The sequence below is a fragment of the Berghia stephanieae genome, chromosome 4 (genome assembly GCF_034508935.2).
Source record: "Berghia stephanieae isolate SIO BIC M18660-M18661 chromosome 4, UCSD_Bste_1.3, whole genome shotgun sequence".
NCBI lineage: Eukaryota > Metazoa > Mollusca > Gastropoda > Nudibranchia > Aeolidiidae > Berghia > Berghia stephanieae.
Window position 1 is genome coordinate 59,717,623 of NC_088363.1, and position 15,324 is coordinate 59,732,946.

The following is a 15,324-nucleotide window of genomic DNA, read 5'->3' on the forward strand; positions in this document are numbered from 1 at the left end:
CTCATCATTAATGGGAATTGAACCAATTTGTTCCATTTTATTCATGTTCAACGCAAAATAATGAAGAAAAGAAAATAATTTCTAGCTTAAGGAGGTTAACACTACTGTTGTCAATATCTTTTAATGCAGTCAAATAATTTTGAAATATTACTTTAGCAGTGTTGTTATTAGGCTAAATTCAAATTATTTTAGAAATGCGTTTCTGACAAGACTTTCAATTGTTTTATGGAGAAACGTATATCACTAAAACTTGTATTTTTATTTTCAGCAAACTCTTGAAAACATAAATTTTCTCTAATGAATTTGAATGGTATAAATGTTCCTTTTCCCTTATTTTTCTCACCAGTGTGCAATTCTTTCCCCTACATTCCGTGTGAGGGACTTCAGCATCAGCGATTGCCAACCATACCCCATCACCTTGTATTGGCAACCTCAGGCACAATTTGATGAAGACAGGTTTGTATTTTAGTCGATTGTTTTTGTAATTTGTCCAAACACGTATTTCTATTGGTAATTAAAATGTACATTTATTATTCTCAAAATTATGCTGTTAAAGGTCAAAGCCATAATTATACGAGATTTCTATTTTCACTTTACATTTAAGACGTATGTCCTTTGTACTTTTTAAAAAAATGACTGGATGAGATTTTGCCTTTGGAAAAATTATACAAGTAGTAGGGTAGGGTGTTCCAATTCCTCTAGGTTGACCTTGCAGGGCTGCCAAGTGTCCCGCATTTTGCGGGACAGTCCCGCATTTTAAGGCTGTGTCCCGCTTAAGGCAAACATGTCCCACATTTCCCTGAATTGATTTTTAAAAAAAAAAATTGTTTCGTTGCCTCCACAGCTAGCTTTTTGATTTGATCCCTTGTCCCTCAAAAAGGGACCAGATATTTTTGGCACTATTAAGAATCATTTTTCTAGTCACATTTGCACTATAAGTGCTAAATTATTTGTTAATTGGTCATTATAAGCTTTTGTTTATGTAGACATAATTCTTTTGTCAAGTGTGGAGCATATTACTACCTGCCATATCAGATCACCTGTCGTGATTACCTGTGATGCGCCCCCCCCCCCCCCCCCCCCCCCCGCGCCCGTTCCAAAAAGAATGTGTCCTGCATTTTGACTTTGTGAACTTGGCAGCCCTGACCTTGGTCTTCCTTTTTTTCCTCTTTCCGGATGGATTTAATCGCAGAGCTGTCCTTGTGATATTGCCCTTCGGTTTTCTTATGTGTGTCTGATCCATATACAACATATGCAACATTTATTGTCACTGTTTTTTTACTCTTTGTGTGTGGCCAATAGAAGTCATTGACAACCCTACTGTTTCTTTTTTAAATTTTGTATTTAAAAATTTTTCTTCATTATCTTCATTATTAGTCATTCAAATAAACAATTTGACATTCTTGTAATTAGTGATTCATGTCTATTTACAGTACTTTAGAGGTCTTCAGTAAATTCCATGCAGCACCATTTTCTAAGATGCTCACATTCTACCGTAAAGAGCCGTTTGACCTCAAGGCATCCTACACTAGTCAAAAGGATATACCTTACCCAAGTACAGACATTGGTGAGTTATTTTTTATAACTGTTGATAATTACACTATTGTTAGGATTTAGCATAAAGGCAGGAAAGGTGGGAGATTTTTTTTTTCTTTTTCAATCAGACATTTCGATTTTGAATTGTGATATGTAGTCTTTCAATACTTTTCATTTTGTTTTTTAAATTCATTATGATCGCCATTACCAAAATTTATATATGTTGACGCGGAATTCAGTTTTATTTTAATTTACATTTTCTTGCTATATCAATATGTTATATAATATATACACATTATATAATATTCTTCTTCTTCTTCTTCTTCTTCTTCTTCTTCTTCTTCTTCTTCTTCTTCTTCTTCTTCTTCTTCTTCTTCTTCTTCTTCTTCTTCTTCTTCTTCTTATTGTTTTATAATCAAAATTTTATCAGTCTGTTTCATTGATTTTAATGTGCCTATATTGTTAGTCCATAATTTTTGTTTATATCCTGATTTTAAGGTACCTTCAAGATTACCAATGTATGTGCCCAGGCTAGTGGAGAAAGTTCAAAAGTCAAAGTCAAGGTCAGGTTGAACAGCCACGGAATATTCACAGTGGTTTCTGCCAGTATGATAGAGAAGGTTGAAGGGGTTGAGGAGGAGGAAGAGGTTCCGAAAGAAAATATGGAAGTTGATGGAGAAGATGGGAAGAAGAAAGATGCTGAGGCTGCACAAAATGGACCTACTGGTGAAGAGGTAAATAACCTTATCATACCAAAGTATTGTTTAGTGTCAAGAAATCTTCTGTCCCCCGATATCTGTTATCCGAGTTGCTTTCTGTCTTTGTCTTGGAATGAGATTACTTGGTTGGACCTGGCCCTGACCAGAGTCCTTTGCTGAGGGGTATACAATCAAACTTATAATTTAGTTTTGGGAGATGACACATTTCTTTTTTCCTTGTAAATTATCTCTCTGTTATCTACTGTCATATTTTGTTTTGGATTTGAGTGTATTCCCTTCAGCTGGATTCTGTGATTGTGTCTTGACAAGACCTTTAGACTCTTGGAATCAACATCAGTTCCCTATTTGAACGAGTCCCTTTTATCTTACTTTTTCACGCGTGCTTTTAAGGGGAGGGGCGACACCTGAAATATCGATTTTTGGGTCAAAATATAAAATTTCAGTTTTTTATTTATTATCAAAGAACAATCCTTTTTTCACATATTTTCAGCACTGATATGGTGATTTGGATAATATAAAGTTTGTAAATCGTCTTTCATAGCCATGGAAGTCGACATGAAAATACCAAACTTTTCAATTTTTTGTGAGAATTCAACTGAAAATAATAGGACTGAAAAGCATTATAATCCATATCGATGTTGTAATTTTTGATATCGATAGTTTAGTCTACTCTTTGCCCGTCTAGTTGACACGGTTTCAGTCTCAAAAATATCAGAATATGGGCAGGGGAGGGGTTTAGAAACTGTGAGTCGTGAACGAAGATTGTGTGTCAAACAGCTGATAAGAGGTCAAGTTGTCAGGTAAATACAACGTGATCACGAATGGTGCGATCTGATTGGCTGACCTTGTTCTCGACCTCTGACTCCGCGCCAGGGATTGGATGTTGAGTCAGGGTGAAAGTTCGCCTCTCTTACTATTATATTTTACTACGATTTGTTTACATTTCGATTGATCAGTTGTTTTATCAAATTTTGACACGTATTCACGTTAATTATCTCTAAATATTTCCAATTTTTACTGGATTATTATAACTATACCTAAAGTGACAAAAAAATCCAAACGTTGGCTACAGTTATTTGCTACAAAAGCCAAGAAAGCAAGAAAGTTATGATGGCTCGTGGTTGACCCGTGACCACAAATCTTTGATTGGAATTTGGTGTGTGATAGTAAGTAGTATTATGATAAAGCGATTCCAAGCAATGCCACAGCGGAAAGAAATGAAATGGGCTATTCTTGCTGGTCTTTACCACGGTTATTACACCAATGACTTCCCTCAACATAGGTATTGTCCTCCTGAACCGGACTCCAGATGCTTTTATAAAAAATATATTGCTGCCCATGTGTAAACTGTTGACACAAGCAGCGTGTAAATACACTTTTGAATTTTGATTTAATTCATGAGCACTTGAAGCCTGTATATGCTTTGTTGAAGTGTTGTGAGATGAAGACAACACAAAATTCAAACGAAAGGTTTCATAATTCTGTTTGGTCAAGATGCCATAAAACATACTTCCATTCCCTAAAAAAAAGTTGAGTTTGGTGCAGAGTATAATTTTGGTCCAACAGAAATAACATCCCTGAAAGTGTCTTTGGGCATCGGTGGACTGAGAGAACACTCCCAGATGTTGAGTCAGCAAGCAGAATCAAAAAGACTTGACCAGAGCATGAGGGTTGCTCAACACAAAGAGAAAAAAAAAGACGCAAAATGAAAGCTCAGACCCGTGAAAAAGCCCAGAGGGAGGCAGAAAAAGAACACGGGGGACCCTCATACGGTGCTGATATGTTTTGAGCTGGTTGTACCGTTTTGTCTTATTATTTTCATTCATTGTCATCTTTGATCTCGTTTTTCTCAAAATGACATTTTTTAACACTATTTTTTATCTTATTTTGTCATTTATCAATCAATTTGTTTAGAATTTTGCATGTCTAGAGCTATAGTGATTATCTAAAATCATACAGAAGGAATTTTAAATATCTTTATTATTTTTTGAAATATTGACATTTTTATGTCAAAAAACATGATTTTTATCATACCGAAAAAATATTATTTTTAAAAATTTGTAAATAAAAATCTATTTAAAATATTTAAAAAATGCTCTGTATTTTTTTTAACAATATACAAATATACAACCATGCCAAATTTCAAGAAAATTCAATGGAAACTTATTGAGAAAGTAACTTTTTAAAATAGCACCCAGAGAAGAGAAAAATCCAAGATGGCGGCCGTCACCATGGCAACCGGACACGCCCACCGAAATAAATCACATGGTTCGAATCCATTGGTCATAGGCAATGTCCCAATATAAAAAGATATTGGATATAATCATTATTCTTGAAAATAGTTTCAGGTGTCGCCCCTCCCCTTAATTGTAACGGGAATTTTTTGACTATCCCATTTTTTTCCCTTTTTGCTAGCGCTGAAATGACCTAAATGTGCTGGAAAGGCTGTAAAATCCTCAAAATCAAACAAAACAAACTAGAGGAGTCACCTGTCTTTAAACCAACCTTTTTTCTTTTTTTTTCTCTTTTAGAATAATATGTGATATCAAGCTGATTTATTTCACATTTCTGTTCAGTAAGAATCATTTTTTTATTTTAGAATTCATCATCAGAAATGGATCAGTCAGCATCAGGGGAGCAACAACCTATGGAAGAGGGAGGTCAATCCAATGACAAAGAGAGAGCAAATGCCGATGGCACCAACAATGTAAGTACCTTTTTTTTTTTTAGGAAACTTTAATGATGCATAGAAATTAAAATGGTTAATTATTATGACAATTATATTGGTTTCTTTTGTAATAGCTCAGGGTTTTAAATATACATCCACAGGCTTTTTTCAATCAAGAAATTGAGTGACATTGTGTGATTTTTGCTTACAAAGTTTTTAGTTGAAAAACAATAATTGCTCAAGTTCACCCTATTTATTTCTATCCACTCTTGTCTGTCACCAGGAAGCAGTCCCAGACAAAAAGGACAAAAAAAAGCCAAAGAAAACAGTCAAGACAATCGACCTTCCAGTAGAAGCAAGTGTTCACCAAATGTCACAGCTACAACTCACCTCCCTTGTGGAAAAAGAGGTAAAGAAACTCGACAGTATTTTTACAATAGAAACATTATAAGGATGATTTTATTTTATACCTACTGTACTTCTATGATTGGCCGGGCAGGCCACTCTTGCTGTTTTCTCTATCTTTTTACATCTGTTTTTCCATGCCATGCTACTTTCTCTCCTTGTCCAGTAGTGAAACCTCTCAGTTTTGCCATAACCATGGTGGGTCCTATACTGACATGAATTTATCAAATGTATATATATATATATATATATATATATATATATATATATATATATATATATATATATATATATATATATATATATATATAAATTTAGTCACTTTCTTTTTATTTTTGGGAGATTACATTTTTTTTTTTTTGGTGCTTTGTAAAACTTTTCCATGCTATGTATTTCTTAAACTAAATTGTACTGTAGTTGATATGTATTTTTGTAGAATGTACCCATTTAGGAATGTACATTTCGAAGTTTTTGAACTTTGTTCCTTAATTTCAAATATAATATAAATCATACAAATATACTCCTTTATCAAGCCACTCTGTCATGATGATTTATTGCATTAATTTCTCAGAATGAAATGGTGAGACAGGATCACCTCGAGAAGGAAAGAGCGGATGCCAAAAATGAAGTTGAGGAATACGTGTATGAAATGCGGGACAAAATGTACAGTACTTATGAGGAATTTGTAAAGGAAGAGGTAGGTCTTTCAGACATTTATGATACTCTAATAAATTCCTTTTTAAATAAAAGTCCCATGAGTAATTCGTAACGAAATTTTTTTTATTGTAACAAAGTTGTTTTCACAAAAGGACAAAGCATAAAAGATCAAAATAGGCCAAAATAATGTGCCTGCCAATTTACAAATGCATAGACATGAAATTCACTTTGAAAAACAAATATGTCACAATATATACCAATAATATACCCTTGGGGACTTTCTTACATGAATAAAATATATATTATCTCAAGACATTGATTGGATGTACCAGTTTTTACTTTTACTTATAACCTTACTAATTTGTTATTGCCAGGACCGTGATGCTTTCAGCATAACCCTTGACAACACAGAGTCCTGGCTGTATGATGAAGGGGAGGACCAAGAGAAACAGGTCTATGTGGATAAATTAGCAGAGCTGAAGGTTTGTTGCGTTTTAGAAAAAGATTGTTTGTTTTTTTCATTTTTGGTTTTTGTTTAACTAGTGCCAATGTTCTTGTAGATTAGTGTCACAAATTTAGCACCACAGTTCATAATTTATTCTGTATACCTAAAATGATTATGTTTATTGTGAATTCGTTATGTGGTCTTGTGATATGACACTCGAATCGGATCAAAAGGTCCTGGGCTCTAGTCCCACTCGGAGCGGTGCATAGTTGAGTCATTGGAATCTGGAAAAGTCGCTTTACTCACATTTTCTCATTGTACTCAGGTGGAGAATGAGTACTGGACAGTTTACAGTATGTCTCTATCAGCATTTTAAAAATTGTAATTTTGCGAGTCTTGTCTGGTCATACATGTTAAGTAAGTGTTGTTGTTGGTTATGGGATATTGCCCTATATAAATGCTCAAGGTGCTTTCAGTTTTTTTAGGGAACAATAAGATTTTTGGATGCAAGTTTTATTGGAGCTTAATGCAACTACAAATTATTGCTATTTATGAATAAAAATAAAATTAGGATGATGATTTTACATCACTTAATCATTGAATTACTATCCTCACAGAAAACTGGCCAGCCCATTGAAGACCGCTACAGAGAGGCACAAGACTGGCCTTTAGCTAGGGATGAAATGGGCACTGTCATTCAACAAACTCACAAATTCCTTGACATGTGGAAACAAAAGGTATATGTGCATGTATTATGCTTTTAAAAATATATATACATATAATGCTTGTAATGATTATTTGAGGGTTGCTGTTAATGTAGTGGTAAAATATCGGTCTTTAGGTTGGTGAGGTCATGGGTTTGAATTTTTAGATAAATATAATTTTCAACTTTCAAAAAAAAAATTTTGAGACATATTTGGGACTTTTGAAAAAAAAAAAAACATTCTCAAATTTTAGCTGAAAAAGTTATTAAATATGCCTCATTTTGTTGGTCAGACAGTTGCACAAATCTATATTTTCTTTCTTAAAATCGTATTTATTATTCTACAAGAGGTTCATTGTTCTTGTTCTTGGTTTCTGAAGAGGCAGTTGATTTTTTGCTGTCCTTTTGCCATATACCTTGCTGTTTATCTATTCTTGATTACTTAACTCAATTGAAAATTATGCTACAAATTAAATTGTTATAAAATGGTGAAATAGATATACTGTCATCTATATTTCACCAAGACATCTTTTTCCTATATATAATATTGTAAGTGGGAATTTCCTGTTTTTTTATTGGAGGTTTTCTTCTCTCCGATAAACTGGTTAGGTAATAAAAATTGTTAATACTTAATGTTGACATCTCTAAAGACAGCCAGCCAATTTTCTCCTCTGAAGCTGCGATTTTCATTTTATTTCTATGATTGTTTCACTGCCATGGTGTTGGAGATATATAACTTTTGAGGGAATTGTGTTGGATTCAGCATATTTTTCAAGATGTATATTACAGGATCTTAAATACATGCTTAACAGTCCAGATGGAATTACTTTTTGGGCTATTCCTTCAATTATTTAATCGTGATAGTGAACTTATTATTGATGCAGAAAGATAAACAATGAATCACGACAATAAAGAGGACCTTTACTACAATTAATAATTTCTGTTTATTCAATTATTAATAATTATTGTTATTGCTGATTATTTTTAATATTTTGTTTTTATGATTATTTTATTCAGGATGAGAAATATGATCACATTGAACAAGCTGATGTGGATAAAGTAGAGAAGCTGCTAAGTGAGAAGTCTACTTGGTTTAATAACAGATTAACGCAAATGGCAAAACTAAAGAAATATGAAAATCCCATTGTGTTGGCCTCCCAAGTGCGACATGAAAAGAAGGTGAATGATTGTAATGTCATTTTAAATATAAGATTCTTTAACTTCTGTCTTGGTAGTTTTGAACGAGTTTCTAATGCTGCAATGTGGCCCTGGGTGTTCACATTGGGATCAAGTTTGAAATTCTAAATGCAGGAGTTCAGTACTCATATTATTCTGTCCCTCCAGAGCCCACCTTTATATTATTTTTTATCCAAATATATTATTTTTAATACAACAAAGATTGGTTCTCAAATTTAACGATTTGACATTAAGAACAGGCCTGTAAATCTTCCGTCTATTGTCGGATTTCCGACACAGTACGATTTTTCTCTATAAGTGCTAATATTTAAAAAAAAAAAAATAATAATAGTAAAAATAAAATTCGTAACGTCAAAGAACAAAACCAATTAAAAAGAAAATAAAAGAGTTTTTATTTCGTTCCTCGAAAAAATTAGATTTTATTCCGTTTCAAATGCCGACTTAAAAAAAAAAACAAAAAAAAAACTTTTTATTTGTATTAAAATCAAAGACAAAACAAAACTTGCCATCTATCAGTTAGCTATAATATTATATCAGTTAGCTATAATATTATCATGCCACCTACACGCACCGATAGACGTGGATGTATTCACTGCCTGGCTACTGTGCCAAAGCCAGCGAGAGAGGGTCGCAAAGTTTGCGCGAGTCGTCTTCACACACACCTAGTCAGTCAATAAAGCACGCACAGAAGTGTGTCGGACCGGACCGGAAGGTTTCTCTCTATTTTACTACCGTCACATATGCATATCTCCGGTTCTCATATCTTTTTCGCTATATTTTATTGGTTCCGTCCGGATGTGAGACGAAAAAAAAATAATGCAAAATAATTATTTTTCTTCGAAATATATATTCTTCTTTGAAAGCTCTCACACGACAGCACCACCTCCTTTTCTTCTTCTTCGTCGTCGTCTTCTTCTTCGTTGTCGCCTTCTTCTTCTTCTTCTTCTTCTTCTTCTTCTTCTTCTTCTTCTTCTTCTTCTTCTTCTTCTTCTTCTTCTTCTTCTTCTTCTTCTTCTTCTTCTTCTTCTTTTTCTTCTTCTTCTATAAGAATTAATCCAAATAAACGAATGAATCAGCATAAACATTTGACACAAACAGGAGTGAAGCTACGCAGCTTCCCGTATTAAGCACAAGATACACATCCTTCAAAAGGGTAGGAATTGTTCTCTTCCTTTCATTTTACAACTAACTCAGACCTGGGCCCTCAAATAATTGGGTTTGTTTTTTTTTTTAGTACCATGAAATAAGGACCTCGTTATAAATAAGTAGGGAAAAGTGACATGATTTGACTAGTCAATTCATGTGTCATATCTGTGTTGTGTCCATATTTTTGTCCTGTTGTCTCTATTTTTGCGTGTTCAAAAAAATCCGCCAATTTTTTCACCAACCATTTACAGGTCTGTAAGAATTATCATTGTGGTCGGGATATCATTACATGTCAAAATCTGCTTTCAATAAAATTATGTGTCCGTTCGAAAAATAATTTTTGGAACTCCTTTTTTATTATTTTAAAACAAAGAATAAAAGGGATGATTTGCAATATTTTTGTTATTACACTTATAGTAAAATTGGGTTTTCCCCCAAAACTAAAGGGGTATGTTTTTTATTAAACCATTTGATGATGTTTAGATAAAGTATTCCCAGTTGACTTTTATCTTTGACACCTCTGACCCAAGAGTGTTGCAGACACTTAAGTGTCTTTTTGTATTAAGAACTGTATTCATTTCTCTTAGATGTTGAATGATGGATAAATCAATTGCTTTGTTTAGCCTCCTTGACTAAATTTAACCTATTAAATAGGCAGTAAATGTATCTTTTTGTGTTTGTATCACTTATTTATGTGATTAATGTGCATTTAAAATTGGTTTCAAATCGACTTTTCTGCTTAATATTTTGGAGATAGATAGAACTAGAGGCCTTAAATGTACAATTATAGTAATAATGTGTTAATGTGTGCATTTTACCGCTATTTAAAAAAAAAATAATTGAGATTTGATTTATTTCTCCATTATTTATTTTCTTGCTTTGCCTCCCAAAATATAAAAAAAAGGAAAACCTGTATTCTTTAGTGACATTATTTTGTTCTATCAATGTCCAGATATTGGAAGCTACGGCTGTCCCCATTATGAATAAGCCCAAGCCTAAAGTAGAGCCGCCCAAGGAGGAGAAGGCCGCTGAAAAGGGAGACGGAACAGAAAATGATGCAGATGCACCGAAGACAGAGACACCACAGGCAACTGCTGAAAATCAGAAAGAGACAACAGAGCAAATGGATGTAGATTAATGGTTGAATTAATAGTGGTATCTTGTCTAGATTGGCTGTTAGTGGATTGTGTGTGAGATGTCTGATAACTAGGACGGGAATGAAAGGTTCTATTTGTTAATTTCTTGCTGTAATAAGTTGTTAAAATTGTTTTGTACAGCTCCAGATTTTTGTTGTTTTTATAATCATTTAAGGATCATCTGTTCAATCTTTGTTGGTTACAGTTTTAAATAAAGTTTGCTTTTGCATGATTATTATTGACCTGTGAATTACTGATTGTGTAAGGCAATCATTCTCACTGAGATACTAGGTCCTGTTAAAGTGCTAAATATTATTTATGGTAGAATTGAGTTATCGTTATATTTGAAATGATTTCTTAATTGCTAGAACATTACACACTTTCATTTGTCTCATTTCTTGATGATTTGCATATCGGCTTCTCTAACATCGTGGAATTGTGGCCATTGTTCTTTTTGCAAGGATATAATTGAACTGAATGAAAATGAAACAAAAACACTTTTAGAGAATATTAAAAAGACAAAATAAAGTATTCCAGGTAGTGATATATCGATATCAATGCCTTTGTGTCGACCTCTTAAAATTTTTTGTTTTTATTTTTCCCCCTCTAAATTGTTATTTTTTCCTCTTTTAAATCATTTGATTCAATTTTTACCTCTATCTGATGGCAATGACTACCAAAACATCAACCTTTTCATAATTGTTTCCAGTGGTTAATTCATATTTTGTTGCAATATTTTTTCATCTTTGGATCGTTAACCTGTTCTTTTGTGACTTTCGGATGTGATAGTTTTGGATTTTATGAAAATCAACTTCCTACCTTAGGTCTACTTGTTCAAAAGAATTATGACCTTATTTTTTTCTGCAGCAAAGAAGTTTGTTCTCACTAATGCATAAGCTATATTCTTTTTCTTTATCAGTATGTGATTATGTCCAATTTGTTGAGAGCTAGTTCAATTTAATTTTTATATGAACAAATAAAGACACAAAACAGGGACATAGTTTATAGCTGATCATGATTCTCATACTCATACAGAAGAAACTTGATTCTATTTAATGTTGTTTGAAACTTTTCTATATTATTCTAATTGAGTTAGATGACCTCACTTTCTTTCTTTTTTTTGTTTTTTCTTGATTAGTAATGACATTGTTTTTCATCAAATAATGTATCATTTCAATAATCCTGCATGTCGGTGACTAGTAAGGGACAATAGCTTCATATTAAGAGGTTGTGGTATGTAGACAAAGTGATGGTGTGCTTAGTGGTGAAGGGCTGTATATCCAACAGCTTAATAATAATATTTAAGACCAACAGTACAGGACAATTAGGGACTAAAATGTGTTACGGTATACTATAAATGTAGTGATATATATATAGAGAGAGAGAGAAAGTGTTGTATAATGCATGTGTAATTTATGTATCAGTGAATACGATTTGATTCAGTGGATTAGGGGGAGTGGTTGAGGTGTTTAGATTTGGGCATTAGATAATATGAGTTAATGAAGTCAAATAAAGCGGGTGGTTGGATGGGAGCATCACCCTTGAATCATATACCTATGATGTTCGCATGGGTGTACGATCCGATAGTGATGTCGTTTCTTCTTCTCTTTACTAGCCTATCCTGCTTCTTTGGTTTGTGATTGTATTTTTGACAGGGGATATTTTTTTTCTGTAAATCTTCTGTCTGTTTGTTCTTGGTTATTTATAATTTAGCTTATGATATCTTTAGGTTATGATTTTGATTTACATTTGTACTATTTTTGTTAGATTGCTTGTTTTTTTGTTTCAGCGGTCTCTCATATAACCTCAATTGTGTTGGAAGAGACCTAAAGCAACAAACAAACAAAACAAAAAAAAGTCAAATAAACATCATAAATTGTTAAACTTGTGTGAATCAGGGTTATCAGCTTGCTGGATTTCATTCAGATATTCCTGTCTTTTGTTTCATTGAAGAATGAGGACAAATCAAATGAAATGTCAGGCATCTTTAACTCATTAATGAGATGGATGTCATTCAAATGTTTTCATATTTCGTTCCACCATTGTACATATATAAATACTACCATGGTATTGCTCTTATTTGAATTGTTACTGCTTTTTCATCTGTATTTATTTTACTCACTCTCCAATCCAGCAGACAGGATGTAATTTTCATTCCTTTTTTCACACAGATTAAAATCGAATGCAAAATGTTGAATAGTGATTTTGTTGTCTCTAATATTTCACAGTTTCATTCTCAAGTTGTTAATTTCCAACAGAAAGTATCAAAAGTGTTAAAAGGTAATTGCTATTGGCAAATATTATTTTTAGGAAGGAAAAATAGAATGGAGTGTTTATTGAGATTCATATCATGAGAACTATAAGTATTTTGCACGTATAAAATAATTGTTCTGAGTCAACAGTGTGAGTAGTGATTTGTAATTAAAATGACAATCGATAAAGTGTGATACAATATTATGTTTCTTTGGCTTTGATAAATGTTGTCAGAACAAGTTATTTTACCTAAAAGATTAGGTTTTTTAAATGAAAATTCTTGCATTTTACTGTCTCAATTTCTCACAAAAATTGATTGACATGCAACTGTTGTGTATTGAAAATTTTAAAATTAACTTTAGAGGGTATGATGAAAACGAGTTCTTATTCTCATTGCTGTTTGTAGATTTGAAAATGTTAGATCAGAAATACATTTTCTGCTCTTTCCATTATTGTAGTGTGTCTTGGCCTATCTTAGTGTTTGCCTATCTCTTTTTAATTCATACTAGACTTGTTTCGGTCATTGTAGATTAGTGTATTGCAGCATTTGAACAATAATTTTCACGTGATTTGTCGTAGATTTCTCATTACTTCTCTATCATATCAAGCCAGATGCCCTCTTCAAGTAGATCGAATTTGAATGTCCTATTTTACATTGCATCAACAAGTGTATTACTCATTTTGCCATGATTGAATGTACATTACATTCCTTTCTCAGAGGTGAAGCTAAGAATGTGAAGGAAAGCACTGATTGTAATATGTATGCCACTTCAGCTTAAGTACGTTATTTGTTTAAAACTTTTTTTCTCTTATGTTGAAGTTGCAAAGTTTCATCAGCGGTCTTTGCTTGTTTTTTTTTTTTGTTATTAACTTAAAGCAAGAGTGAATTTGTTTTCAAGTTATTGCATTTTGAAATTTGATAAATCGGTTTAAATTGGCTTCTTTGAGTTGGAATGGTGTCATGGCATTATTTAATTTGTGATGGCAAAAACTTGAGAGAAATTGTTCAAAAGAAATCGAGAAATTCTGACAAATTGAAAGATCACCAAGTTTGAATAAGATGATGATTTTGACAGGTTTTCATAAATGTTTTTCCTGGAATAAACACTTTACTCTTGGCTCAATGTCTTTGTTATGTTTAGTTTGTATTTTTCATTATTTAAATTTCAGTTATGGGCTAAAGCCCCCTTTACACTTTGGATCCATTGGAATGGTGACAGCCCGTGCAATCAGTTGGGCGGGATTTTTGTCCACACACAGGAGGCGGTACAAACTGAATGACTAACCATCACCGGTCCCAGTCTGGGTGGAGTCACTTGCTGAGTCTCTATCCCCCAATATATGTTTTCTGAGTTACTTTTTGTCTTTAATTGAAATAACTTATTTTTGTCCTGGCTCTTGCCATATTCCTTGGCTGGGAGAAAAACAGTAAAATGTTGTGTTATAGTTTTGGGAGATGATATTTTTACCTTGTAAATCATCTCTGTTATATTGTTATATTTTTGTGTTGAATATATATAAAGATCTGTTAGTGTAAGCATTTGAGTGTATTCTTCTTAGTTGGATTCTGTGCTCGAGTCTGGAGAGACTTTTTGGTGATCTCAAAGTACTGGGTGGGATTCCTGACCTCCCATAGTGGGCAGGGGGGTACTTACTGTGTCATCTATCCCCTTATATCTATTTTCCAATATGCTTTCTGTCTTTGTCTTGGAATGAGATTACTTGGTTTTGTCCTAGCTGGGAGGGAAACAGTCAAATGCATAGTTATTGTTTTGGGAGATGATATTTTTTTCCTTGTAAATCATCTCTTGTTATGTATTATTATTGTATTTGTTATTTTGAATTTATAATATAAGCATTTGAGTGTATTCCTCTTTGTTGGACTTTGTGCTTGTGTTCGTATGAGACTTATAGATGGTCTCAAACTAAGGACTTTGATAGTGTGCTCTTGGAATCTACATCTGATCCCTATTTGTTACCAGTTCCTCTATGTCTTTCTTTTTCTTGGGTGCTTTATTTGTAATTCTAGAACTTTTTACTATCCCATTTTCTTCCTTTTAACTGGCGCTGATATAACCTAAATGTGTTGCAAGCGCCGTAAAACCCTTAAAAACAAAACAATCAAACAAAGTACCCTGATAGTGTGCACTTGGAATCTTCATCTATTCCATATTTGAACCATTCCCTTTGTCTTACTTTTTCTTTTGTGCTTTTTAAATTAATCGTAAATCCAGATCTGTTGACTATCCCATTTTCTTTCTTTTTACTGGTGCTTAAAGTTAAAGACAAGTGCAGTAAAACCCTTAAAAACAAAACTGAACAAACCAGTCCGATTGACTGCTTCTCTATTTTATTTTTCGTCTTTCTTACTTCTCACTAAATTATATCAGACTAAAAGTTAAGGTTACACAGCTGGCAGATGTTGTGAGTTTACCTATACTCATAACATCAAAACCCAT

General features: G+C 33.1%; 1 protein-coding gene across 1 annotated transcript in view; it reads left to right on the plus strand.

Moving 5' to 3' along the window:
* Positions 1-13,989, plus strand: part of LOC144970929 (heat shock 70 kDa protein 4-like) — a 28,339-nt gene extending 14,350 nt beyond the window's left edge. Inside the window, exons 10-19 of the mRNA XM_078911117.1 lie at positions 347-456; positions 1,434-1,567; positions 2,035-2,270; positions 4,855-4,962; positions 5,207-5,332; positions 5,900-6,025; positions 6,360-6,467; positions 7,048-7,167; positions 8,151-8,312; positions 10,429-13,989. Coding sequence (XP_078767243.1) covers positions 347-456; positions 1,434-1,567; positions 2,035-2,270; positions 4,855-4,962; positions 5,207-5,332; positions 5,900-6,025; positions 6,360-6,467; positions 7,048-7,167; positions 8,151-8,312; positions 10,429-10,614 — 1,416 coding nt within the window. The 3' untranslated portion in view covers positions 10,615-13,989. The remainder of the gene's footprint in view (positions 1-346; positions 457-1,433; positions 1,568-2,034; positions 2,271-4,854; positions 4,963-5,206; positions 5,333-5,899; positions 6,026-6,359; positions 6,468-7,047; positions 7,168-8,150; positions 8,313-10,428) is intronic.
* Positions 13,990-15,324: the final 1,335 nt, after the last annotated feature.